This window comes from Urocitellus parryii, chromosome 3 (genome assembly GCF_045843805.1).
Source record: "Urocitellus parryii isolate mUroPar1 chromosome 3, mUroPar1.hap1, whole genome shotgun sequence".
Lineage (NCBI taxonomy): Eukaryota > Metazoa > Chordata > Mammalia > Rodentia > Sciuridae > Urocitellus > Urocitellus parryii.
Window position 1 is genome coordinate 133,966,822 of NC_135533.1, and position 27,525 is coordinate 133,994,346.

Below are 27,525 nucleotides of genomic sequence, written 5' to 3' on the forward strand. Positions count from 1 at the left end.
GGAGGTCAAGGTATGCTTAGGTGGCATTTGGAGCTAATCTTAGCACTATTCACACTGGCATCATTGATGCCATGAGTGATGTGCAGTTTAAAAAAAAAAAGTTTCCGGCATGATGGCTCACCCCTGTAGTCCCAGCAACTCAGGAGGCTGAGGCACAAGGATCACCTGTTTGAGGCCAGCCTGGGCCACTCAGTGAGGCCCCTCAGCAACTTTTGAGACCTGGTCTCAAATAAAAAGGACTGGGGATGTAGCTCAGTGGTTAGGCACCCAAGTTCAGTCCCTGGCACCAAATACAAGAGTCAAACAAGCAACCAGAGGTGTAGAGAGTGCTTGCCCAGCATGTGCAGGACCCTGAGCTCCATCTCCAGCCACACACACAGACTGTTCCAAAGAGCAATTCAGTGATCACCTGGGGGCAGGGAGCAGGGACAGGAATTGCCACAAAAGGCCACCAGTGGCTTGTGAGGGGGATGATCAGGCTCCCCAACAACAGGGGTAAGTTTTACAAGTGTAGATACGTGTCAGTTTTGAGGGGTGCTGGGCATTGAACCCAGGGGTGCTCTATCCCTGAGCTACTTCCACAGCCCTTTTCATTTTTTGAAACAGGTTTCACTAAGTTGTTTTTTTTTTTTTAAAGAGAGAGTGAGAGAGGAGAGAAAGAGAGAGAGAGAGAGAGAGAGAGAGAGAGAGAGAGAGAGAGATAATTTTTAATATTTATTTTTTAGTTTTCGGCAGACACAACATCTTTGTTGGTATGTGGTGCTGAGGATCGAACCCGGGCCGCACGCATGCCAGGCGAGCGCGCTACCGCTTGAGCCACATCCCCAGCCCTCACTAAGTTGTTGAGGCTGACCTCGACCTTGCAATCCTCCTGCCTCAGCCTCCCTGGCTACTTGGATTCCAAGCATGCACCACAGCAGCCAGCAGATGTCCATCAAAGGTTAACAAGCTGCACCCTCAGAACACGTGCCAGTCATTATTGATTATAGCCTCATTAAAAACTGTTTAAAAGACTGGTCTGTGCAACGGGACTGTGTCCACCCATCCTGTTTCTTTCTCACCAGCACTACTGTCCCTACCAAGTGCTACGCTATCCATCCCGGCACCTGTCCCAACACTGCTGGGCTCCCAGCCACGGACTGCCAGGCTGCTTGCAGGCAGCACCCCAATGACCACCCCAAACTGCCCCCTATGGAGCCGTGGGCAGTCTTCTCTGCAAATGTTTGCTAAGGAAAGGAGTTTCAGCGTCCAGGGACACCCTGGCTCCGGCTAGGGTGGAGACTGGACACCACAAGGGCTGCCAACCCAATGGGTGATACAGGACACCTGCCAAAGTGTGTGTCAGACAAACCAGCCATTTCTAGTGTGAGCTGCAACGCATCTCAGTCAACATGAAGACTTGCAGCCTTCTGCTGCGAAGGCCCTGCTGGGTTATCTGAAATTTAAGTTCAACACTTCTCTGTTTTACCTGGCAACCTATTTCTAACTGAACACTTAAATTCAAGGTTTTCTGACCCTTCTCAGATTGGGAAATAAAATCATAGAACTGACATAACACATTCAAATTGGATAAACCCCATGAATGCTCAGATAATGTGCCAAAGTATATTTAAGAAGTTCAAGCCAGGCACAGTGGCACAGGCCTGGCACCCCAGTGACTTCGGAGGTTGAAGCACAAGGATCACAAGTTTGAGGCCAGCCTCAGCAACTCAGAAAGCCCCTAAGCAACTTCATGAGACCCTGTCTCCAGATAAAAATAAAAAGGGCCAGGGACGTGGCTCAGTGGTTAGGCGCCCCTGGGTTCCATCCCTGGTAGCAAAAAAATTAAAAAGTCCATACAACAAATTACAATAAACATTTATTAAGATGTAATTTTCACAATATTTTAATTCTGTTCTGAAATCAATCTACAAATCTCTCCACAAAACACCAAAGCCAGTGATTTAATAAATAAGAGGAATGTACAGATCACTTTGCAAAAAAAATAAAAAAGAAAAAATAAGCCAGATAACATTTACATCTATAGATCAGTAGAACCCACCACCCAGGGCACATGGAACTCACACGGGCTGGGCTCGCCTCCTGCCACACAGACCAGACGACGCAGACTGGGCCAAACAAACTGAGTGCACAGAAAGCCGACCACCAGACAGCACACCTCGAGTGTGCGCCATGGTGGGCACCACACAGTGGGGCTTCCAGCTGGGAAGAGAAAACTTGGCAAGGTCCTAGGCATGCACCCAACCATCACAGGAATCGATCTAGTCACAGGGACACAGGGACAATGCTGTGGAGAACTACAGTGAAACCTCAGGAGCTGCAGAGACAGGGGGACGCGTGCTTGGCAACATCAAGTTTAACCCTTCTCTGTTTTACCTGGCAACCTATTTCCAACTGAACACTTAAATTCAAGGTTTTGTGTTCAGCCGACTGGGCAAATCACAAACCGGTTCTGTGCTACCTGAGAACTGGTTTGGGGCGTGGCCACCTATGGGAATGCAGGGTGCTGAGCAGCCTCGGGTACCAGGTTGACAATTTTAAGGGGACTATGTTGGGTCCGGTAAAAAGCACACAATTCAGCTATTCACAAGCAAAGAGCAAGAAGTCCAAGCAGTCAAAGAGCCAAAAATAAAAGTTCCCCAGGATGATAATATGCCTTTTAAAAATCCATGGCTGTGGGCTGGTGGGCCACTCCGTCAGTGCCAGGCGCCAAACAAGCAAGCGAAAAGGGGCAGGGGGCTCAACACTCAGGAGACTTTGGAGGTCCCTCTAATGCAAGATGGATGGCAAGAGCTGGCTTTGTGACCGGCAGACTCAAAACCCACCAGGAGAAACTATCAGTGTCTACCTGGAAGCCAGATGTCACTCATCAAGGCATCTTAAGAACTAGCAAGAAGTGCACACAGAGCCACACGCCTGTAATCCCAGCAGCTCAGGAGGTGGAGGCAGGAAGATCGCAAGTTCAAGGTCAACCTCAGCAACACAGTGAGAACCTGTCTTGAAATGATAAATAAAAAGGGCTGGAATGTGGCTCAGTGGTAAATTGTGGTAAATCCCCAGGTCCGAACAAACAAACAGACTAGCAAGGATTGCGGAGAGGAAGCACTTCAGGATGCCCCTGGCGACGAGGCACAGCCCTGTCCCCAGACGCTGTGGAGAGTCATCTCCACGAGTCATTCCTAACCCCCTGCAGGCCCGCTGACCCCAGGACCAACCAGTGGCCAGAGCAGGTGTCACTGTCCCTGAAGAAGTTCTGCTACGGTTCTCCTGGCCTCTCACCCAATCCCCATGTTCTCAGTTCCCATCTGGTCACTTCCTGGCCAGCACCCAGGCCTGTCCCAGTTTCCCATCCCTCTGGTCGTGACCCATGTGGCCTAATGGGGACCCATATTAAAATTTTCCAATGGCAGCCACCTCCAGGTACTATCACCAACCACTGGTGTGGAGGAAGCCCTGGGCACCATCCACTAGGCCAGTTTTCAAGACCCCCCCCCCCCATGGCTGTACTTTGATGCCAGAGACCACAGGGAGCCACGCACAAAGCAAGAGCTGGATAAGGCCACCAGGCAGCGCTCGGGGCCAGGCTTCTGCACCCAGAGCAGCTCCAGATGCCCCACCCAGGCGGCCACCCAGACCCAGTGCTCCAGAGATGGCCCCCTCTTCCTTTCCTGGGCTCCTTTCTGTCCTTGGTAAAGCGAGTACTGTGATACTGAAGCTCTGGGAAATGAACACTGGTTAAGTTTGAGATATTTAAAAAACTGACCCTTAATCATGACAAGAGTCGTGGCAGTTGCCATCAAAACAGTTTTTTTTTTTTTTTAATATTACATTCAGTGAAGTGCTGCACTAATATATTCTACAGGCCTGACGGTATAAAAAGGTCTCTCCTCGAAGCTATGAGTTATGGTACAAAAATACATTTTTTCACATACAAAAGAGAGAAGAAAGAGAGATGTTGGGGGGAGGCCAGATACTCTACAAGCTTCCACGAGTGGGGTTAAGAATACACCCAAACAGCCAGGCACAGTGGGCACGCCTGTGATCCCAGCCACTCCGGAGGTCACAACTTGGTGAGGCCCTGTCTGGGGTTAGTGAGGCTGGGGCTGTGGGTCAGTAGCAGAACACCACTGGGTTCAATCCTCAGTGCCAAAAAAAGAAATGTACTCAAACAAAGCAAAATTTATGCATTAAAAACTATTCAAAATTTTTCAGGCCTGGGCCTGGGGCAGGGCTGGGGCAGGGGTAAGGGGGGTAGGAGGGGTGGAGGGGGTAGGAGGGGCAGTGGGGGCTGGGCTGGGGCAGGGCTGGGCTCAGTGGTGAAGCGTTTACACAGCCAGGAGCAGGGCCCTGGGTTCCACCCCAGCACCAAAACCCAAGACAAACCTTAAACCTACCATCTCAGGGTTTCTATCAGAATTTCAAATAATGTTCTACCCTGAAATGATACTGGTTAATGATAGTTTCTTCATTAAAAACGAAGACATCTTTTACTTGAGTATATCAAACTATAAATGTGGCTTCAGAGCTGATACGTGGCGAAACTGAAGAAAACACTGTGTGCTTTCCACAGTGACTTTTGGCCTCACCCCGCCAGCACCCAGAGGCACACGCCTTCCGACTGCCCAGGAGTTAAAAAGATGATGGCTCCAGAGTGGGAGGAATGTGGGCAAAGGTTGGGGTGGATGTCACACCTGGACCAGGGACAGCTCAGGCATGATGACCTCAGGCAGAGGAGCCCCTGCAGGGCAGGACTCACCAGTGCTGTGCACAGAACCGACCAAGGTGTGCAAAGCCATCTTTGGGTACCACAACCTGGCACAGCCAGACCTACGCAAGGAAACAGGCTTACGAGGGCCTCAGGCTGCATGTATAAGGGGACAGCTAAACGACAAAACTGGATGCCAATCAATACAGATTCTCCCAAGCCAGCCCCAGAACAGGGGTGGGTCCCAGGAAGCGAACCCAAAGCTGGAGTCTGAGTTGGAGACACCTTGGGGAAAGACCTTCAGACTCACCCTCTGAAGCATCTGCCTCTGCCTCCCGGTACTTGAAAAGGAAAAGGGAGGGTCGCTGACGCACAGCTCCAAGAGGCACAGCTCCAAGAGTCGGGCATACACAGTGCATTCTGGATGGCACCTGGGGCCTTGTGCTCAGAGCAGAGGCACCGCCACACAAGGCTGCGTGGGCCCAGGGAGGGACACAATGTGCAGCTGCAATCCCACCTGCTCCAGAGCCTCATCCCGCCAGGGCTCATCGCCTTGCCCGACAGGGTCCAGCAAAGGGCGAGTCCACCAGCCCCCATCCCGCACCTCGCCTGGGATGCCCCAGCTGTCCACCTGCAGTGTTCCCCGCTACCCCAGAGCCCACCCAAAGGATCCTGCACAGAAAGCAACCAACGTGTGGGTTGTAAAGATATCCAGAAAAACAATTCTGATCCCCTCCAGGGCCTGTTTATCCTGAGAACGTGGAGAAGCAGCAGTGGCAGGACTGGAAGACAGTGCAGTGGTACCAGCCATGGCCTTCACTTGTCCCCCAAGATCCCAAGTCACCTGGGCAAGATGGGCCAGGGGATAGACACCCTCGGGGACAGCTCTCCCACACAGGCCTCACCCCCAAGTGGCAAAGGCAGGTGGCTCCAGGCCCCTGCTCGGCCTGCAAGGCTCCACCAGGCGGTTTGGCGCCAAGTCCCAAATCCCTGAGCTTCTTGGCTCTGTCCGTGCATTCTCCTTCCAGAAATGCTGAGGTTAAATGCATTACGACACAGGGGCAGGAAGACCTGGGGCTCCCACGAATGATGGTTTCTTCATTTAGAAAATACGACAGACAGGACTGGCGGGGTTCCCAGGATCCAAGAAGTTGAGCTCCAGCCTCAAGCTCAACTGGCCCCACTTAGAAGTGACAACACCCACCCACCAAGTCCACATCAGCCACCAGGACACACAATAAAGCTCACAGCCCTGCACCACAAAGAGAAAGCACAGACCTCACCCACCACCAGAATGTTGTAGAAACAAACACTGGCATTTAAACTCCTCTAAAAAGATCAAATTAACATATTCTCCCCTTCAGTGTGAAGTTCTCATAAACTTGACTCAATCTGCCCTTGTTTAAAAACCTTACAAAAGATGTATTTAAATGCTTGAAAAAATTAACTTTATGTTCTATGCACAGATAAATTTCTCTTACTGTACAACTAATAGGGTTATATCCTTTGTTTAAAAAATATTTTCTCTACTAACGACACATGGCGTGTAGTCTATGTGAATGGTCTCGCATCCTTCTTGGACCGGGTCCTAGGTTGACACGCGGTTAGAGACACCTCACCAAGCGGCTCCTGCGCGCACGGTGTTTATTGAGACTGCTTGGGGGCTGCTGCGGCTGCTCTTCTCCTCCTCTTCTGTCTTCTGGCCGGTGGACCCAGCCGGCCGGCTGACCTTCACTTGTCCTTGGAGCGGTCCAGGCTCTCCAGCACCCTGTTGAGGCGGATGTTGAGCAGTCTGACCTGGTTCTCCAGGTGCTCGAGCTTCTCCTCCACACTGGGGCCCGGGCTGCTGCGCCAGTAGAAGCCCATGGGCCCGGTCATGAAGTACACGGCCACCACGAGGCAGAGGGGCAGCACGGCGCTCTCTGGCTCACCCTCGTACTTGTGCAGGATGTACACGCAGGACATGGAGAACAGGAGGACCCGCACTACCCAGAAGAAGCGGCCGAACACCAGGTGCAGGATGCTGAAGGTGAAGCCCAGGGTCAGGGACAAGAACCAGTAGGCCAGGAGGACGACGCCCACCAGCAGCAGGGCTCGCGCAGGGCTGTTGGCCACAGAGGCTGGGCTGAAGTACTGGGAGAGGCTGGAGACTGTGAACAGAGCACAGGACAGGCCAGTTAGTCCCCGGGCCAGGGCTTCAAAGGCGCCTGCAACACACCAAAGACCCGTGGTGAGTCATGCCCTGGCCTCAACACTAAGCCCTGTGGGAAGACACAGGAGAACCCTCCTGGGATCTCCTGCATGGTGCAGGCCTAAACACCTCCCGGGGACACGCAGCACTTGCCTAGTGCAGACGAGGCCCTGGGTTCCATCCCTGCGCTGCAAAAAAAGAGAAAGAAAATGGCATTAAAATGCCTTAACACTGGGCAGAGCCTATTAGTCGTCCTTCAATTTCCATCCTAGGCTAGTGCACAGCTGCCTAAGATAGAGACTTCCCAGCCTTCTTTACAACTCTATAACTAAGTTTCTTGCCAAGAGGAGGTAAATGGAAACATTTTGAAGTAGCTTCAAGAAATTTTCTACAAAAGGAGCAGACATGTGCCCTTTACCACCTCCTCTCTCTACCTGATGGAATGATGCAATGGCTAGAGCTGGAGGAGCCATCTTGGTCCCTGAAGAAAAGGAAGTTGCCTACGGAAGGGACAAAAAAAAACAGAAGGTGTGATGGCCTGAGGCACAGCAGAGCCATCATACCGCCTGACCACCTCTTTGTGAATGTCACGCACAAGATGGAAACATACCATCTTGGCCAGGCCACTGTGATTGAAGCCTCTGTTCCTCTGGGCCTGTGACTTACACGTGGGGTTCCTGTAGGAATGGAGTAGAGGCTGGGGCAGGGTTGGGGCAGGGCACTGGTCTAGGCTTGTCTGCCTAGGTGGGACCTTGGGTTCCATCCCCATGCAGAGGGTTACGGAACGGAGGAGTGGGAGCTCTGTGTGCCCAACTCAGGTAGAAAGTTGAAAGAAGAGAGGAACATCCCTACTGAGACCGCCTTGGCCAAGCGGCCCTCCAGCGTGCTACCTCTGCCCGTCTCTCCACACTGACTACTTTTCCAGGTTGAATCATTTGGAAAATGGACACACCGAATCCCACTACACATCTTTTTTTTTTGAGAGAGAGAGGGAGAGGGAGGGAGGGAGAGAGAGAGGGGGAAAGAGAATTATTTTTTAATATTTATTTTTTAGTTTTCGGCGGACACAACATCTTTGTTTTTTGTATGTGGTGCTGAAGATCGAACCCGGGCCGCATGCATGCCAGGCAAGCGCACTACCACTTGAGCCACATCCCCAGCCCCTACCACCACACATCTTTCAATAGAGTCATGGTCCTCCCCAAAGCCACAAAGCTGAGGTGACTCCAGGGTATGGCTCCAATTTCCCAGTTACCCAGGAACACATCTAGAGCTGCTTCCTCCCTGCCCCACAGGGCCACTGCTCTGACCCCCCCTAACCCAGGAGTGCCATGGCCGTGGCCCTTGGTCGTCTCTGCAGGCCAGTCTCCCCAGAGTTCTGCCCTCTGGTGCAGCCTGCTGCTGCATGGAACAGCTGACCACGCCTACGGCAGTCCTCTCCAAGGCCTCTCCCCCACAACAGCCACCCTGAGGCTCGAGGGGGCCTCGGAGCTCACCACACTGTCAACCCTGCCCAGGACACGGACTCGGCAGGTCTGTGCCAGGTCTGCACTGGTCCAGGGTGAGGCTGCTGCTGCCGATCTGAGGGTCACACCCTGGGGTCCTGCAGCTTAGGTGCAATAAGCTCCATGTGTCTGGGGGTGGGGGTGGAGTATGTGGGGACATGCTGGAGCAGCCATCAGGACCCTGAGCAAGAGTGAGCGAGGGTCTCAGACCCAGGGCCCGCGTCCCTGATGCCCCTGCAGGACGAGCACCTCCCAGCCCCTGCAAACGATCAGATCACTGCCCAGCGCAGGGCTCAGGCCCAGAGCCCACTCCCATGAACAGAAGCCCAACGGAATATGGGGGCCACCAGGACTCCCTGAAAGCCACAGTCCTCCACAGGAGCCTTCCTGGGCACCGCCTGGCCCTCAACTGCACATGGCCTTGGCCCTGGAGCCAACCCTCACACCAAACCCCATGGAGGAAGAGTCTCCACAGCTCAGGAAGCCCCCGCCCGGCCCTCTGCCCTCAGCAGCAGACCTCAGGAGCCTCTGCTCACATGGCCACCCAGCACCACCCACCAGGAGAAACTAGAACTGGGTTAGCAACTTGTTGGTGACAGCAACAAGTGAGATTCACTCACTTCCTAGCAACGATGCGCCATTGCAGGTGCTGGGTTCATGTCCCCTCCACAGTCTGCACTGAAATCCAGACCGAGTGTGACGGCCACAAGAAGTTCTAGAGGTGACTGACCCACGATGGGGCTGGCATGCTCATGGAAGAGTCCCCAGGAAGCTGTCCAACCCCGTCCACTACGCGAGGACACAGGGAGAAGACACTATCCGTGACAAAAAGGCCTTCACCAGATACCAATTCTGCGGGTGCCCTGGCCTTGGATTTCCCAGCCTCCAGAACTGTGGGCATCAGGCTGTAGTCCCCCCAGCTTAGAGGACGTTCTCATCGCACCCATGATTAAGACGACAGGCAAACGCAGGCGCCTTGCAGAACTGACAGCAGAGAGCGGGGGCACTCTCCTGCACCCCCAGGTCTCCCCACAGCTGGCCTGTGGGAAGAGCCCGGCGGCCCCTCACAGAATGCCAGCCACGCAAGCCCAGCACCCACAGAAAGAGCAAACAAACAGGCAGGACCAAGGTCCACAGGATGTTAAGGCCCAAACGATCGAAATATCACTTAAACATGTCGATACAAAAAAAAAAATTACTCAAGTATGTGTTCAACCCAGAGGTGTCACTGGGAAAGGGAGCGATTCCTTTGAAGGGGCTCAAGGACCCTCCTGGCATCCCTCAGGGCTTACTTTGAGAACCACTGGACCAGACTACAGGTCCAAAGCCAGATAACACGTGCCATGCTACCAAAAGACTACGGCAGGTGATCAGCAGATACAGACATCCACAGAGGCTGGGTGTGGCTCAGTGGCACAGGCTTGCCTAGCATGCTCAAGGGCCTGCTTCCATCCCCAGGACCCCCTGGTCACCTGCAGCCAACACGGCCACCCTACCCTCTACACCCCCCGAGCTGCAGCAGGAACAGTCATGTCAACCAGGGGATGCACTCAGAGGCAACCTCACGGGACATGGTGGTGCACACCTGTAATCCCAGCAGCTCAGGAGGCTGAGGCAGGAGGACCATGGGTCCAAAGCCAGCCTCAGCAACTTAGAGAGGCCCTAAGCAACTCCACGAGACCCTTTCTCTAAATAAAAAATTTAAAAAAAGTTGGGAATGTGGCTCAATGGTTGAGTTTCCCCCAACTTCAATCCCCAGTACCAAAAACAACAACAACAAACCCTAAAAGAGGCCACCTCACTCCTAGCTCTTCCAACCCCCGACAGAACACCAGGACCTGTGATCCAGCCAGAGCCCAGGGATACTGGACTTTCTAGGGCTGCCAGAACCAAGTGACAAACCCAGGGGCTTAAAGCAACTGACGCCAGTTCCCCATAGTTTGGAGGCCAAAGATCTGAGCTGATGCTCAGCGAGAGGGTCCTTCCGAGGCCAGGCAGGACCCCTCCTGGCTTCTGTGCTTGCTGGCAAGCATCGCCAGCTGCCCCCGCTGCGTCTCACATGGCTTTCCCCCGGGGTCTGCCCATCGTCTATGCCCCTCTCCCATGAGCTGTGCCCACAGAGCCAATCCAGACCAGATTCCAAGATCTGGCTCAGGTCGAGCACCCTCATCCAAGATGCCTGGGACCAGAAGCGTTTTGGGTCAGAGTTTTTCAGTTTTTGGAACAGCTGCGCAGATTTCACCAAGCTGAGCACCCCTAGTCCACGTACCCTAGATCTAAAATGCTCCAAAACATGACATGATTTTAGTGTCATATTGGTGATTAAAAGTTTCAGATCTCAGGGGCTGGGGTGTAGCTCAGTAGGCAAGTGTGTGCTTAGCACGCAAGACACCTGGGTTCCACCCCAAGACTTCAAAAGAGGGGGAAAAGAAAGAAGGTTCAGCCTGTACCTGAAAAATGTGTGATTTCTATGCTGATTACAAGTTGAGAAGGTGACATTCTGGCTCAGCCTGTACCTGAAAAATGTGTGATTTCTATGCTGATTACAAGTTGAGAAGGTGACATTCTGACTCTATTAATAAAAATACCTTCTCAAAACTAATTTTACCATTTTTCTTTTTATCCTTTCTAATCAGAACTTTCCTGCAGTGCTATGGATTGAACCCAGGGCTGCTTGACTTCTGAGCTGCACCCCAGCCCTTTTTATTTTTTAATTTGAGACAGGGTCTTGCTGAGTTGCTGAGCTGGCCTGGAACTTGTGATCCTCCTGCCTCAGCCTCCCAAGTAGCTAGGGTCACATCCGCCACCACCTGGAAAACTCAATGCTGTGTTTGCTTCTTTTGGACTGCTCTGGGCCACCCCCCTGAAAAACTATGAAGGAAACCGGCCAACGGTGCTCAGAAGCCCTCGGTCCAGCGCGTTCACCTCCGGCCCACAGTTTCCAGGGAGAACTCTGTGTATGGAGACCTTTATGCCCCACGGCCTCCTAGGGCCTCCCAGTGCCCTGAGGTTTGTGAGTGGAGCAGAAAGGACAAAGCTGGAACTTGGGGAAGCCTCTGCAGGTGGCTGCTCTGGTGCTTGGCCATGGCCAGGGGCATGCTCCCACACTGTAGGTCTTACAGGTTCGTCTCCAGGGCTCCCTGACTAAGAGGGAAGGCCTAGAGGCTGACCTCCAGGCAGCGGAGCGAGGACTCACGCAGCATTGCACACGATTGCTGCGTCTGGAGCTGTGTTGGCTCAGCCAGGCCCCAGGGGCTAAGCACTGCACGGCATCCTCAGGAGGATGGAGCAGCGAGGCGGCCTCCTGGCTCCTCTGAGGTCTTTCAGAGGTGGCACTCCATGATCCAGGCTGGGGACTGACAGCAGAGCGTGACCAGCGCACCCCTGAGCAGTGCCAGGGCTCTGTGAGCTCCCAGGTCTGAAATCAGAGCTGCGCTTCCTGTGCCCACCTGGTGACAGCTTGGGCTGCCTCACCCACCTCCTTCCCTGGATGTGTCTGCACCCAAACTTCCCACTACTTATGGGACAACTGTCAAAACAGCGAGGGCCACGCGAATCCGAGGTGACCTTCCCAAAGCTTGCTCACATCTGTACAGACCTGTTCCCAAATGAGGGCCCACTCACACGTCCCAGGGACACAAGGCCACCCCGACTAGCAAGGCCACAGGACTGACAGTCTTCCTGCCCTTAGTATAAACAGAAGGCCCTCTGCGCCAGGCAGAGCCAGCAGGTGGGCAGAACACAGGCCAGGCTGAGCACGCCCAGGGCAGCCCCCGGGGAACACCCGAGTTAGAGTTTGCATGTGGGGTGTCCCTTGCTCCCGTCTCTGCAGCAAGGTCTAGAGGTGAAGTGATCATGAGTGCTGTGGGGTGATCAGCCCATCCTGGTGGGACAGCTGAGTGGGCAGGGACTATGGTGGGACCACCGGGAGCTGGGCCACGGGGGTCCCCTGGATGGCCACATCTTCCCCTGAGCCCCTTCCCGCCCTATGCTTCCCGGCCACTGCAAGGCGAACAGTGTCCCCACTGCCATTCCACCAGGTGTTCTGCCCCCGTGGGCCCAAAGCGATGGAGCCAGCCCATCAGGGGGTGAACTCCTAAAACCAGGAGCCCAGAGTGAGCTTTCCCCTGTCAGCCGCTCCTGTCAGGTGTCTTGGCCACAGCAATGACAGCTAACTGGTGCGGCCTGCTTGCCTGCTAGGAGCCCGGCCTTTGGTACAAGTGGGCAGTGTCCATGTGACCAGCCCCATACAGACCCGGGTGCTGACCCTCTACTGGGGCCACTGGAAGAGCACAACTTATGCAGCCTCAGGTGCACAACCCACAACTGAGGGGTCAGTCTGTCCTGCCTGAGTCCAGGGGGCTCCAGAAGCCAGCATCTGCTGGGCTCCCCGGGCAGCTTCTCTCTCTAGACGTGCTTGGTGTCCTTTGGCTCTAGTAAAACAAGCTGTGAGGATACTCCTAGGTGGAGTCCTGCGGCTCTCCTAGTGACCACCCACCCTGGAGGCGACGCAGACTCCTGGTGGAGTGAGAGGCTATAGCAGGGCCATGTGGCAGAGGTGGGAAGAGGGCCTGCCCAGGGACCCCCCAGATGGCCCACTGCCCAGGGCCTCCTTCCCCAGGACGGCCCGGAGCCGGCACCCCGCAGGCGAGCTGGGAAGAGCTAGAGAGAGAGGCTTCATGCTGACGCAGGGGACGCCATGGGAGACCTCAAGTGGGAGAAGGGCATATGCTCTGGGCATAAAAGCCAGCACACAGTAGGGCCATGCCCAGGCCAGCTCCTGAAGTCCTTGGATAAACACTGAAGGCTTTGCCACCCACCCTGCCCTGGGGAGAGGGGGACAGCCATCCAGGGAGGAAGGCACAAGGGTGGGACGGCCAGACACAGAGCCCCTCACCACCTTGCCCTGCCACCGGCCAACCCTAGTACTGAAATCCTCGCCAGAGGGCAGCAAGGGCCGGAAGTGCCCCAAACCCTCCTCCTGGCTGAGAGTGACTGGCACTGCTCAGGTGAACCACACGGCACCTCGGCCCAGCAGGCCGTTGGCCACCCGCACTCCCGCTGGCTGCGGCAACACGGCCCTGCCCCTGCCCCGCACCACAGGGCGAATCCAGGCGCTGTGGTGGTGCAGGAATCTCCTGGGCCCAACTCCCAGCCACGACCTTGCCCCTGGACTCAACAACCCCAGCAGCTGCACCCCAGCAGGCCCGGGGATCCCCACGACCCCTCAGGTGTCCTGATGATTCTGTGAGTGCCTGATTCTCAATGAACTCTCCCTCCCTAAACAATTAGCTTGTTTTTTTTTTTAAATGAATCCCAGCAAACCAGGTCCCCATGATTTGCCTGGGAACTCCCCAGAGGGCACAACCCCCTCGCACCTCGTCCCACAGGGTGCCTGGGAGGTGGAGGCCTTGATGTTCACTCACATGCACAGCTGCTGAAATGAGAAGATTCACCAGCAACGTCGGTTCTCCGCCTTCAACTTTCCCACGCGGGGCTGACAACGCACTCAGGGCTGACACTGCACCACTGGGCCACACTGAGACTACAATAAGACAGCCCTCACCTGAGTGTCCCCCTCACCTACCATCAAGTCCAAGGACATCCAGGAGCTCCATCCAGACTTTCCACAGGGTCTCCACGAACATGTCCACTCCCAGCACGAACCTCTCAGTCAGCCGGGTCAAAAACTGCAGAAACAAGAAAATGGTCTCTATGAAGTTGGCCACGGCACCACCATCGACCTAATCTGGTCAAGAAGTGAGTGCTGAGCTCAGGAGATGACACCTCCACAGGAGGGTGAGCCACCCAGATGGCATGAGAGTGGTTGAAAAGCCCGGGGAAGAACTTGAACTTGGCGTGAGTGGACAGCAGGTCAACTACTGAGCAGGATCTGGCAACACGCAGCTTCTCCCTTCCAAGGCCAAGAGGCATCTCTAGGGGATGAGGCCTCAAAGCAGCTGCACTGCGACTGCCATTGATCCAGCAGTCCTGCTTACTCTTGGCCAGGTCTCTGCTCCTTTGCCTGGTTTTTCACTTCTGAAGAGTGGGAGTTTCTGGGGCTGGGGTGGTGGCTCAGCAGAAGAGCACTCGCCTAGCACGTGCGAGGCCCTGGGTTCGATCCTCAGCACCACATAAAAATCAATAAATAAAATGAAGGTGCTGTGTCCATCTACAACTAAAAATATATAAAATGAGAGTTTCTGTCCCAAACCTAGTTCACCTGCAGGTTGGCCCTCCGAGGGAGCAACTCTGACATCAAGAGGACAGATTCTTTAAACTCCAGCATGACAGCCTCCTGGGAGCAATCCTCCCACCTCTGCCTCCCAAGTAGCTGGGATTACAGGCACCGGGCACCAGGTGTGGCTTAACTATAGTACTTTAAGTTCTTGAAAGACTAGGAGAGAGGGGTGGGGTTAGATCAGCCAGGAGAGCACAACCTGCGGTCATGTGAGCCCGGCCTCACTGGGGCAGCCATGGGCTACCTTACAGATTCCTATGTCCCCGGGCTTCAGGGCTCCAGCTACCAGGTGAGGACTAGCACCCACCTCACCTAGTTGTGGCGAGCACAGGGTCAATGGTCAGTACTCCCGCTAACACCCAACATTCCAATAGAAGCCCTGATCCCTAAATGTCCTGTGAGGCCATCCATCTCTCAGCCTTGAGAGACGGCCCAGCTTCTCAGCACACGGCACTGTTAAGTGATGCTTGACACAGTAAATGTCAACCAAGACTGTCCACTCTAAAAAAGAAACTGTCTAGCAGTAAGCACCTGGCCGTCTGTCCCAGGACCACATGGACGCCCACCAACAGCAGATGAACAATGTCCCACATCTGACGATGGGTTACCCCAGGGCTGGGAGGAAGGAATGAAGCACTGACTCACGCCACATGGGGGACCCTCAAGAAGTCACACCAAAGCAGCAGGCACAAGGCCACACACAGTAAGACTGTCCGTGCACCAGGAACCTAGAACAGGCAGATCCAGCCAGGGGTTGTGGGGAGAGAGCTGAAACTCAAGAGGGCCTGAACCCAGCTCCGACTTTCCCATCATCCCCATGAGCAGCACCCATTTCCCTCCACCCAACCTAGGTGGCCCTACTCTGCTGTCCTGTGCAGGACTGCCCTGCCCTGCCCACTGCATACGAGTGTCCCCATAGCAGCGCTTCCTGCAGGCCGACCTGTCACTCGTGTGGCAGGCTCACCCTCGCGGCAGCACAGCCCACAGCACAGCCGAGGGGGCGCCCTTCCCTCGGGGTGCCAGACGGTGCTCCACCCACAGGGGACCACAACAGGCCCTGAGAGCGGCCGGGCCACGCTGGGCCATCTGCAGCGATTCTGACGACTCATTTAAATGGGGGGAAATAAGAGGCTTTTGTGAGGAAAGGTGGCAGACCCCTCGGTGTCACTAAGTGTCCCAGCAGCAGGCACCATGGGGACAAAGGGCATTGCTGCTCACACCACTGAGCCTGCTGGCCTCAGTTTTCCCAGCTGGAAAACGGGCCGGGAGGATCCAACACAGGACCTGCCAAGGCCCCAGCCTGGGGCCTGGTGCTCGGCAAGAGCCGCGGAGGTGGTCTCTATCAGACCCCCGCCTTGGAGAACACCTCCCGTGCAACCCGAGCCTGCCACAGGTGCTGCACCTGAGGAGCAGGTGTGTCCAAGCAGCACCTGGCAGGGCAGGAATACAAGTCCAGGGGGAAGGCTTTCCCAGGGCGAGAAGCACCCACCTCCCCCGAGGCAGAGTGGGCGGGAAGACGGACCTGGTGGAGGCCCACCTGACACTGGGGGGCCCTGTCCCTTCCGCAGGGCTGGCCTGGCTGCTCCCTGGAGGCACCTGGTCTGGATGAGGACAGGAGTGCCAGGGGAGTGCAAAGCCCTCTGCCGTGCCCCCAATTCAGGCGTTGAGCCCCTAACTCCAGGGCCATAGGTGTGGCCTCAAAAGGTGACTCTTTGGAGTCGGGGTCCCTTTATAGAGACGATTGAGGTTAAACTGAGGCATTGGTGTGGCCCGAGTCTAGCAGGACTGGTGTCCTTGTAAAGACATGAGGACAAAGGGACAGCCATGCAGATCCAGAGAAGATGGTGCTGGGCCTAGGAGGACCCAGCTCCCCACCACCTCAGTTCCAGCTTCCAACCTGGGGACACACGTCTCTGCTCTCCAGCCTCCCGGTGGGCAGCTCCGGGCGTGGTGCCCAGGCAGACCAACTCCAGGGCTGGGGCCTCAGGAAGCAGATCCATCAGAGACCCAAAGGGCCAAACTGAGCCCAGCCCCTAGCTCTGCTGGCCCAGGGAACAGGGTGAAGGAGAGGGAAGGCAAGTGGGCTGGGGACCAGCTTCAGAACCTGGCGCTGCACACCTGCTACCAGACCAGACTCTCGGCCAAAGAAAACAGTGTTACATCCGGGCAGAGGGCGGTAATCCCAGCCACCCAGGGAGGGAGGCTGAGGCAGGAGGATCGAAAGCTCAAGGCCAAAAACAAGGCTGGAGGTACACCCAGTGGCAGAGCCCTGGGTCCAACCCCAGCACCACAAATTCAGAAAGACTTAAGGGGGCTGGGGCTGAGCAGAAGAGCACTCGCCCAGCAAGTGGGAGGCACTGGGTTCGATCCTCAGCCCCACATAAAAAATAAATAAATAAAATAAAGGTATAGTGTCCATCTACAACTAAAACATATTAAACACAAAGACTTAAAGACCATCACATACACAATGATTTTGTTTGCATTCTAATTCAGAGACTTTGTAAAAACCCTGTATGTCAGGGAAATCAGAAATGGATTTGGGTTAGGCAACAGGAACTGTTCTGAGCTGTGACAATGGTATCAGGGTGACTAATTTTACAAAAATTCATTGAAGACACAGATGGAAGTACTTAGGTGACCTCATCACTGTGTCTTGGGCTCTCTTTAAAATACTATTCTTGGGCTGGGGGATGTGGCTCAAGCGGTAGCGTGCTCGCCTGGCATGCGTGCGGCCCGGGTTCGATCCTCAGCACCACATACAAACAAAGATGTTGTGTCCGCTGAAAACTAAAAAATAAATATTAAAATTCTCTCTCTCTCTCTCTCTCTCTCAAAAAAAAAGAATGTTTGAAAATACTATTCTAAGGGCTGGGGATGTGGCTCAAGAGGTAGTGTGCTCACCTGGCATGCGTGCGGCCAGGGTTCGATCCTCAGCACTACATACAAACAAACATGTTGTGTCCACCAAAAACTTAAAAAAAAATAAATATTAAAAAAATAGGGGTATTGTGTCCATCTACAACTAAAAAATAAATATTAAAATACTATTCCAGGCCAAAAAAAACCACCACAGGGGCTCTAACAGCAAAAGAGCACTTGCCACCCTGGTGGTGCCAGGTCTTGGGTTCGGTCCATAGTACTGCAAAAAAAAAAAAAAAAATTTAAGCAGAGGCTGGATGTCCCCAGAGTGGCAGGAAGGGGGGGAGATGGTGCCCAGGTACACGCTGCTCTCCTCCCTACCTTTGCCTGTGCTGGACAATTATCAAAACAAAAAGCTGAAACAAGGGTCGAGGCCCCCACCAAGGGAGGGCCAAGGCCACTGGCGCCCAGGCTCCTCAGCCCCCTCTGGTGCAGGGAGAGCAAGGCCACGCAGACAGTGGCCTTCCCATCCCATCTCCCTCCACCCCAGCACACGCAAACTGGCCCAGGGGAAAACCAGGTCAAGTGTCCCCTGGAGCGAGCCAGAGAGGGGTGAGATTCTCTGAGTGAGAGGTTTCCCAGGCATCTGAGGACTCACCACAGAGGCCTGGGACTCCAGAGCCCAGGAGGCTGAGCCAGGAGGAGGGCAGCTTAGCAAGGCCCTAAGCAACTTATCGAGACCCTGTCTCACAATAAAATAAAAAGGGCTGGAGGGCTGGGGTTAAGTGGCAAAGCGCTTGTGAGACACTGGGTTCAAGTCTCAGCACCACATAAAAATAAAATAACTAAAATAAAGGTCCATCAAAAACTTTAAAAAAAGGAGCTGAGGTTGGAGCTCAGTGGTAGCTCGCTTGCCATATACAAATAAATAAAATAAAGGTCCATCAAAAAAACTAAAAAATATTTTTAAAAATAAAAAAAAAAGGGGGCTTGGGACATGGCTCAGTGTAACAAGACCCTGTACTGAGCTGGGGGGGGGGTGGAGATGGTGAGATAAACCTAAATGGAGGGACACACATGCCGACCAGGAATGGCAGGGAAAGGGTGGTGTAAGCTGAGGGGCTGCCCTGCCTCAACCAAGTGACCCAGACCCACACTAACAGGCAGAGGAGGGGCACAAATGGACACTGTGTGCCCTGAGAAGCCATAGATACACCCTCTGTAGAACTCTCGCCATGGACGTTGGCCCCAAGCCTGACCCCAATGAGGCAATACAGTTTGACTTCTTTTTGGCACAGGGGATTGAGTCCAGAGGCACCTGACCACTGAGCCCCTGGGATTTTAGGCATGCACCCCAGTGCCCAGCCAGGCTGACATTTCCAGAGGCAGCCAGTCTGTTCAAACCACAGCGGCTCTCCCCTACCAGGATGGCTAGGATCCAAAGGCAGACAGTGGCAAGTGTCGACAAGAACTTGGACGGAGCCTCCTAGGTGGCTGGTGGGAGTGCAAACAGAAGGTCACCTGGGAGCCAGCAACGGCACTCCTATGTGAACACCCCAGGACCCTGGAAACACGCCACCCAAAATACTGCACGTGAACGATCATGGCATCATCAACGACACAATAAATGACAACCCTGTGTGTCTACCGGTGGATGGATAGATACACTGCCACAGCAGGAAGGAGAGTCTGACCCGTGCCAGGCACGAAGCTGAAGCCACCCAGAGTGAAAGATGCGGTTACGCCGTTAGAAGGACCACGTACACACCCCTGCCTGCATCGGATGCAGAACCCACAGACACAGCAAATCGGGGGATGCCGGGGACGTGAGGAGTGACTATGAAGGGCAGGGGGATCTTCTGGGGCAATGTCTGCATCAAGCTATAACACACTAAGAACCACCAAATTTTCAGTGAATTAACTGAAATTAACTGCTCTATAGAGCTACAGTCCTCCAATGCGTACAACTGGTCTGTGGTCTTCAAAAATATCAACGTCCTAAAGCCCCTCCTGCAAAGCAGACACCCTTAGACCAAGGTTAGACCAAGAGGCATGAAAGTCAAATGCAATAGCAGTCCTCGGGGTGAGAAGTGGGGTTGGACTCGGGGTGCTTAACCGCTGAGCCACGTCCCAGCAGAGAGACAGGCTCTGGCCAAGTTGCTTAAATTGCCGAGGCTGGCTTTGAAATTGCAAAGAAGGAGGAGCTCCAAGGGACTTCCAGGGAATGGAACAACCAATTATATATTTTTTTAGTTGCTGATGGCCTCCCCAATTGCTGGGATTACAGGCGTGTGCTGTGGCACCAAGCTCACTTAGATTTTCTGTTTTTTAAAGGTACAAAGGAATTTGAATATGGACTGTATTTTTTAAATTATTCTGATACTAAATGGAAGTTCCTGGGTGGCGCATCAGCACCACGGCTCTGCAGGAGAAAGCATGGAGGTTCTCCAGGTTACTCCAAATGGCTTAGCCAAAACTAAAGCTTAAAGAGAAAAAGAGAAACAGGTTTGGGGGAAATGAGAAGTGACGAGTCCTGGTGAGGAGTTCACAGCGGTTCTTGCTCTGTTCTTTCAACATTTCAGTATTTTTAAATCTTCCCCCCAAATAGAGGCAGCGCTACCTTGAGTGTGGCGTCTTCCTAGGAGCACACAGGACACTCGCCACCCCCAGAACGTGCGCCCTGTCAATCAACCTCCACAGACCCAGCTCTGGGTGGGAGGAAGAAAACTGCAAAGTGTCAAGCCACTATGGTCAGCATGCTTTCTTGCAAAGAGCAAAAAATACCTCTTTACAAACCAACAAACAAAAAAAGACCAAATGCTCAACAGAGAAATGGCACAGAAGACACAGGAGAAAAAGCAACAAGGGCCTATGAGGGCCAGGCCGTCTCTCCCGGGCACGACAAAACTCAAGTTTAATGACACAGTTCACTGAGGAGGCCTGGAAGGAGTCCCTGTGTGTTTAGAGGACAACTTAAGTCACCTCTCTCCATGCTGAAAACAAAAGTGGGTTGGGACTGCCCTTGAAGGACAGGAGCAGGTAAAACCAACTTGGGACAGTGGTGACCTTGGAGGAGCTCCAAGGGACTTCCAGGGGATGGAACAACCAATTATATATTTTTTTAGTTGTTGATGGGTCTTTATTTTATTCATTTATTTATATGCGATGCTGAGAATTGAACCCAGTGCCTCACAAATGCCAGGCAAGCGCTCTACATAGCACGGAGGCCTGGTCCCAGCCCCTTATATTTTAATTCAAAGTTTAAAAAAATGCACAGAGCCTTTGATTCGACAGTCCCATTGACCTTGCCTTTATGCCCGCAGGAGAGCAAGTAGAGACAGACCCTCACTGGGGTCCCTCTGGAGCGTCCCACTAGGGTGGGTTCAATCATGGCACATCTTCAAAATGACTTGGTATCTACAGTTCTTCAAAGAGAACAGAGCTAAGCTTTCTGTGCTGACGAGGTCTGGTCTTCAAAGGTTTGTATTAAACAAAACATGGAAAGCAGCATTCACAGCGCCACCAACAAAACTCAGTGACAGGAAGGATGGGTCCTACCTAGCCTCTGACGGCCCCTGGGAAAGCAGGCAGGAGAGGGGGTGAGGGCGGGAGGCACATTTTAAAAATCCTCAATTATTTGAAATTATACTCCATGCAACTATGGTCAAGGAGCCGGGGGAAGAAAGCAGTTTCTCAGGTCGGCTTGCAGAAAGCTCCCCCCATCAGTCGAGGTAGGCTCTCCGCCTGTGCTCCAGAGATCCAGACAGACTGCACACTGAACCACCTTTGAGCCTTGCCCATGTCCCATCCCATCCCATCCCATCCCATCCCAGCCCAGCCCTGCCCTGCCCAGGCATCTACCCACACAGAACCTGTGCTCCTTCCTCCCAACCTGCCAGCGGGACACCTACACCCCCCACCACCTTCCCTGGGCTCATTCCTCAGGCTCTTGAACACCTTTCAGGTACCAGGGAGTCTAGTTCATCTGACCCGGGACCTGCAGGACCGGGCTGGCTCTCCTTGGTCACCCTGCCCTGCCCACGCCAAGCCTGTTCTGCAGCAGAGCCTGGGCTCTGCCGGGGACGCTCTTCCCCTGCCTGCTCCTTCTCATTCAAGGCCAGCCCCATTTCAGTTACTTTCAATTCTTCAGGGGTCGTGAGCTGGCCACTGCCAGGGTGCCAACACGACTCCGCTGGACTGTGGGCAACAGAGTCACCCTCTTAGGCCGCAGCCTCCTCATCTGTGACAGAAACAACAGATCCTCTCTCAGGGCAGCGTCAGGCATGCTGAGCCTAAGCAAAGGTCACCCTCAATACCACAACAGCCATTTTACTTCCTCGTGGCTGCCACCCGACAAAAGTCCCCCAAGAAGGATTATTTGGTCTGGCTTGTGCTCTGCACAGGTAAATGCTGTGCTTTTCAAAACTGCAGTAAAATACATCTAACTGAAAAATAATATGTCTAACTATAAAATAATATACCAACTGTAAGATCATACATCTAACTATAAATTCACCATTTTAAGCTTTTTTTTTCTTTTGCTTCTAGGGAAGGAATGCACGGCTCTCTAACACTGAGCTACAAGCCTAGCCCCCTCTATTTATTTATAGTTGTAGATGGACACAACACTTGTATTTTTATTTATTTTTATGCAGTGCAGAGGCTCGAACCCAGCGCCTCACACATGCCAGACAAGCGCTCCACCACTAAGCCCCAGCCCCAGCCCTCTTTTTATATATTACTTTATTTTGAGAAAGGGTCTCACAGGCCTCCATCCCCTGGCCACATGGTTCATTTTAACATGTACAATTCAGAGGCACTAAGCATACCCAGTATGTGGCAGAGGCCACCACTATCTATTCCCAACTTTCATCACCAGAGGTGACCCCAGTCCCCTACCCCAGACCCCTGCAATGACTAGTCACCTTTGTCTCTCTGGAGCTTCCTGTTCTGAATGGTTCATATGAATAGTATCGGGGCCCTGCTTGTCCCTCTGGCTTCTGTGACTGCTTCCGAGGCCCCTCCATCCCTTCCTATGGCGGAGCCACATCCCGCTACATGGCCAGGCCACGTTCTGTCCACCCCAACTCAGCAGAGAGATATTTGGGATATTTCCACTTTCTGGTTATTATGAAAAGTGTTACACACACTGGGTTTTGATAATTGTCATTTATTTACTTACGTACTTGGGTGCTGGGGATTGCACCCTGTGTATGGTATTTGCTCTAACATGGGGTTACACCCCCAGCCCTTAATCATTTTTGAAAGAATGAAGGAACATCCATCTACTCAAACTTCCACCTACTGCAGCGCGCACCACCTCCTACCAGACAAATCCTTTTCATATGCAAATATTCCCTCCCATTGATCTAGCAATTATCCAGTGCCAGGTACTGTGACAACCTAACCTGTCACTTTCAACATTCCAATTTACCTCCTCTGCACAAATGAGAAACAGGTAAAGCAACTGGTCTAAGGTCACAGAGCTGGCAAGAGGCAGAGGCTGACATCCAAACCCAGGCCTGTTGAATAGCAAGGCCCATGATGCCAACGGGGGTGGGTTTATTTCAGACTAGTCCTAGATTAGAATGTGCGGTGTTTCTCTAAACAGCCTCCAACTTCACAACCCACAAGGCAGGTCTGGTTCTAAATAGTATGCCCAGGCACCCTGAAAACTACAGCTGCTAGCGGACCCAGTTTTGCTTTCATTAAAATTAACAAAACAATCTCTCCAGCACCTGGCTGGTCTGGGCTATACACATGTGCAGAATAAGTCAGGTCAGCTACCTGTTGAGGTGGCACACACAGGGGGACAGGGAAGGGTCAGGACAGGAGAAGGTGGGAGTGGGGAGGGTAGATGGGCTTCATGCCCACTTTTTTCTGGGTCCAAGTCCCAGCTCTGCCATGCCCATTTCCCGTCTGTGAAATGAAAAGAGAACCTCACTCATTGAGCTGTGTTCAAGAATTAAATGAGATACAGCTCAGTGGTGGAGCATGTGCTTAACAAGGGCCTGGGTTCAATCTCCAGCATCAAAAATAAGGACTTGAAAGCATTTGGCAATTGTCAGGCACCAAAGTGCACACCTGTAATTCCAACAGCAACTACAGAGGCTGAGACATGAGGTTCACAAGTTAAAGACCAACCTCACCAACTTAGTAAGACACTGTCTCAAAATACAAAATAAAAACGGCCAGGGATGTAGCTCAGTGGTTAAATGTCCCTGAATTGCTGGTACATTAAAACAAAACAAAAAAGGTACTTGGCAACTTTTAAGCATATTTTCAAAGTCTTTAACAGACTTTGTTAGTATGCTCATCATCTCTAATGAAGATAAAACCCTGGTTACCCCAGAAGCTCCAACCACCAGATTCTCAGTCCAAATAAACTAGTTTTATTGATACCCCACAGGCAGAAACTCTTCAATATTCTGGATTTCAAGCTGACCTTAAGAGTCTTCATAAAAGTGTCAGGTGAGACATGGGGTTCCCTGGGGTTACCCTGCACAAAAGGCAGACTTCTTTTTGACCTAACACAAATGGCTGCTGTCTTCAAAATGGCTGAGCCACACTCCTGCCCAGGTTTGCACTGGGGTGTTCAGCCACACCTCTTCCTCTCTACTGGACACCTAGAGTTCTCTCCCCCAATGGCTGGTCCTACAGTAGGGAGTCACTGGGCCACAATCTCTGCAAAAGGCGTCCACACACCCAGATGACAAGGAGAGCAGCTGCTGGTCTTCCTCATAAACTAACCTTTAATTTCAAGGAATAAGAATGGTGAGCCTGTTGGGCTTCCACTCCATCTCAAGGACCAACTTTGTTTTCTTTTTTAAGCCATGAAGTTTCTCCAGCAGGGCTACAAAAAAAAATGTTGATTTGCGCCCTGAGGAGGAAATGCCAAGAGCTGATATCAGCTTAGGGGCAATTCTGGGCCAGCAAAGTACCAGCTGTTCATAATCACAACCTCTTAATGAAGGGGTGTCACTGCTCTCCCCATTTAACAGGTAAAGAAACGGAGGCTCAAGGAACTGAAGCCACAGCAGGGCTCCAAGCTACTCGGGAGGATCCCAAGTCCAAGGCTAGCCTGGGCAACTTAGACCCTATCTAAAAATGTCTGAAAATGCTGAAGGGCTCGGGATGTATGTAGCTCGCTGATAGAGCACCCCTTGATTTCATTCCCGGTACAATAAAAAATAAAAGTGAAGCCACTTAACACCAGCTTGAATCCAAACTTCTCCCTACTCCTGAACTCAGGGGCTGGCCACGAGCAAAGGCATCGTCCACCCGCAGCTGTTCCCATCGACTTCTCCTCGCCGGCAAGCTCCGGCCTAGATGGGGCATTTGTCCCACCCAGCCCGAGGGCCGCGCGGGCGCCCCCTTGGCACCCAGGCCCCGGTCAGCTCCAAAGCAAACCCGGGGCCCGAGGAAGGGCCCGCAGCCCGCAGGTGCGGCCGCGCGGCTCCCTCCCTCTGCCCCGGTAGCTGCAGCTCCGCGGGGCGCGGCGGCGGCGCCTGGCTCACAGGGGCCCATTCAAACGCGGAGAATGAATGGGCGCGCGCAGGCGGCGTCAGCGCAGCCCCGCGAGGCCCGCCGCGCTGCCTTGGCCAGGTCCACAGAGCCGCGCGGCGCGTAGGGCGGGCGCGGGGAGGCCCGAGGCCCGACCCCGGCCCCGGCTCCGGCCCCGCGCGCTGCGGGCCGGAGACCGCCCGCCTTGCCCTCCCGGGCCCGGCCCGCAGGCCACCGAGGCCGCTCGGCCCAGACCGGCCCTGGGCGCCAGGTGCGCGGCCGCCCGGCAAGGTGACCGCGGGCGCGGCCCCGGCGCCCACCTTCTGAGCCGCGCGCACGTTGTCCTCGCCAAACAGGCTGCTGACGCTCTGCGAGAAGGTGTTGACCGTGCGGCGGTAGCTGTTCTTCTCGGCGCCGCCGCGGCCCCGCGCCCCCCGCGCGCCCGGGGCCAGCAGCCCGAGCAGCAGCAGCAGCAGCAGGAGCCCGGCCCGGGCCCGGGGCCCGCCCGAGGCGCACGAACCCATGCTCGTCCAGCGAGTGCGGGTCGCGCAGCAGAGTGAGGTGGCCGCGGGCTTCGGCCGGGACCGCGTTGGCGCGCGCACCGCGCCTCTGCCGCCGCCACCGCCGCAGCCGTGCACCTGCCCCGCCCCACGCAGGCCCGGCCCCGCCCACCATGGGGCCCCGCCCACCCTGAAGCCCCGCCCTGCGTCCTAGAGGGGCCTGCGCCGTCTGCAGGGCCCTTCCTAGTCTTTGGGAGGGAAAAAAAATGTGTTTCTAACTTTACTGCAAAAAGCAACCCATGTCTGCAAAACTTGCGACAGCCCAATAATGTAACGGCTCCGATTCATTGGTGAACACGAACAACATATGTATATGTCTCCCTGTATTTTTTAAATTTTTAAAATTATTTTTCTTTTTTTATTTACTTATTTTTGTTTATTTTTTATTTACTTATATGTGGTGCTGAGGATTGAACCCAGTGTCTCACAAGTGCTAGGCAAGCGCTCTACCACTGAGCCACAACCCCACCCCTCTCCCTGCGTTTTCTATCATGGTACCCAAACACTGACCCCTGGGAGCATCAGTTCATTCAATCCTCCTGCCCTTATGGGATGAACTGCATTCAGAGTCACAAAATAGTGGAGAAGGGAAGGTTCTCTATAGAAAAGTGCAGCACACAGATGTGCAGCCCAACAGACTACATCGCTATACTGGGAAGGACGCACCAAGCAGAAAGTAAAAACAAAACAAACACCTCCACTTAATGTAATTCAGGACTCCAATCAAGAAGATTTCCTCAAATCTCAGCAAAGCTTCAGGAGTGGTGTTCAAGCCAGTCTGTACATGGTGCTATTTCTATTCCTCATGGGACCATTTTTCCAGAACTGTTTGAAAAAAAGAAAAAACAACTAAAAAAATTTTTAACACCTTTTGTATTTTTTTTTCCTTATGAGCTGTTTGAGGTTGTTGAGGTTTGAAATGCTGACTGTTTTTTGCAAGGGTTTCCACCAATTTGGAAGGCCTTGAAGCTTGCACCTTTTCAGTACAGCATTGAAATTGTACTGTTACCGCTGTTGACCGGTGACGAGTCCTTGCTTCCCCAATGTTGAAGAATAACATCAGAGAAGCACGCCAAGGCAAGGTCAGAGTAGAAATTAGAAGTTTATTAAAGGACAGCAGAAAAGACTTCTCCCGGAGGAAGAAGGGGACCCAAGAGGTGAATCCTTGGAAGTGCGGTTGTCTCTCCATTTTATAGTTCTTTCAGTGATGGAATGTAGGTTGGAAGGCCCAAGGGGTGGGACACAGGTGGGCCAAAGAAGTAATCTGGGCAGGAAGGACTTCATTAACACTTCTTTGGGATGGGCTATCTCCAAATCTGTTGGGGGCTGTTTCCTGGGCTCCATTAACATTCCTTTGGGACGGACTTTGGGCCTAGGGCTTTTCTCAGGACTTCATTAACATTCCATGAGTTGTGCTGCGTTTCCGGAATCATTCTCAGCATGGCCTCCATTTTAGATTTCACTCGATATTAGGCCCGATTTTCCTAACTACACTGACTACCTAATTTTAAATCTGGCTTCAGTACCTCTATCTGGGATTTACCGGATTAAGACCCAACTCAGTTTCAGTGCCCAGAGGGGCACCAGAAATTCCAGTAAATCCTCATTTGAGGAATCCCTCTCTTGTTTACTCTGTTACCACATTGGGGATTTTAAGTTTTTCCACTTTGGAGATTTTTGTTTGCTTCTTCCTTTCTTTATCCACTTTTCTTTTTTTCTGGTAGACTAGGTTTATTTATCTGAGCAATAACTTCTATGTTGGTTTCAGTGGCCGGAATTAAAACAAAACAAACTCCTGAACAGCGTGTTGGTGCTTTAGCATTTGGTTGATGTACAGAAAGCAAATGTCTAGTTTCTAGTGTTACTGATGAACTAGTGATGTAGAAAAGAGACTGCTCTGTAAGTAATTGCCACAGCTGTATTTTGGCTTTCTCCCTGCCCCTTCCTCCCTCCCCTAT

At 53.2% G+C, this 27,525-nt stretch overlaps 1 protein-coding gene across 1 annotated transcript; it reads right to left on the reverse strand.

Moving 5' to 3' along the window:
* Positions 1-4,381: 4,381 nt before the first annotated feature.
* Positions 4,382-25,531, reverse strand: Bri3bp (BRI3 binding protein). The gene is made up of 3 exons (XM_026403001.2): positions 25,328-25,531; positions 13,989-14,091; positions 4,382-6,855 (listed from the first exon to the last, which is right to left on the reverse strand). The coding sequence occupies exons 1-3, from the start codon at positions 25,529-25,531 to the stop codon at positions 6,437-6,439; spliced, it is 726 nt and encodes a 241-aa protein (XP_026258786.1). The 3' UTR covers positions 4,382-6,436.
* Positions 25,532-27,525: the final 1,994 nt, after the last annotated feature.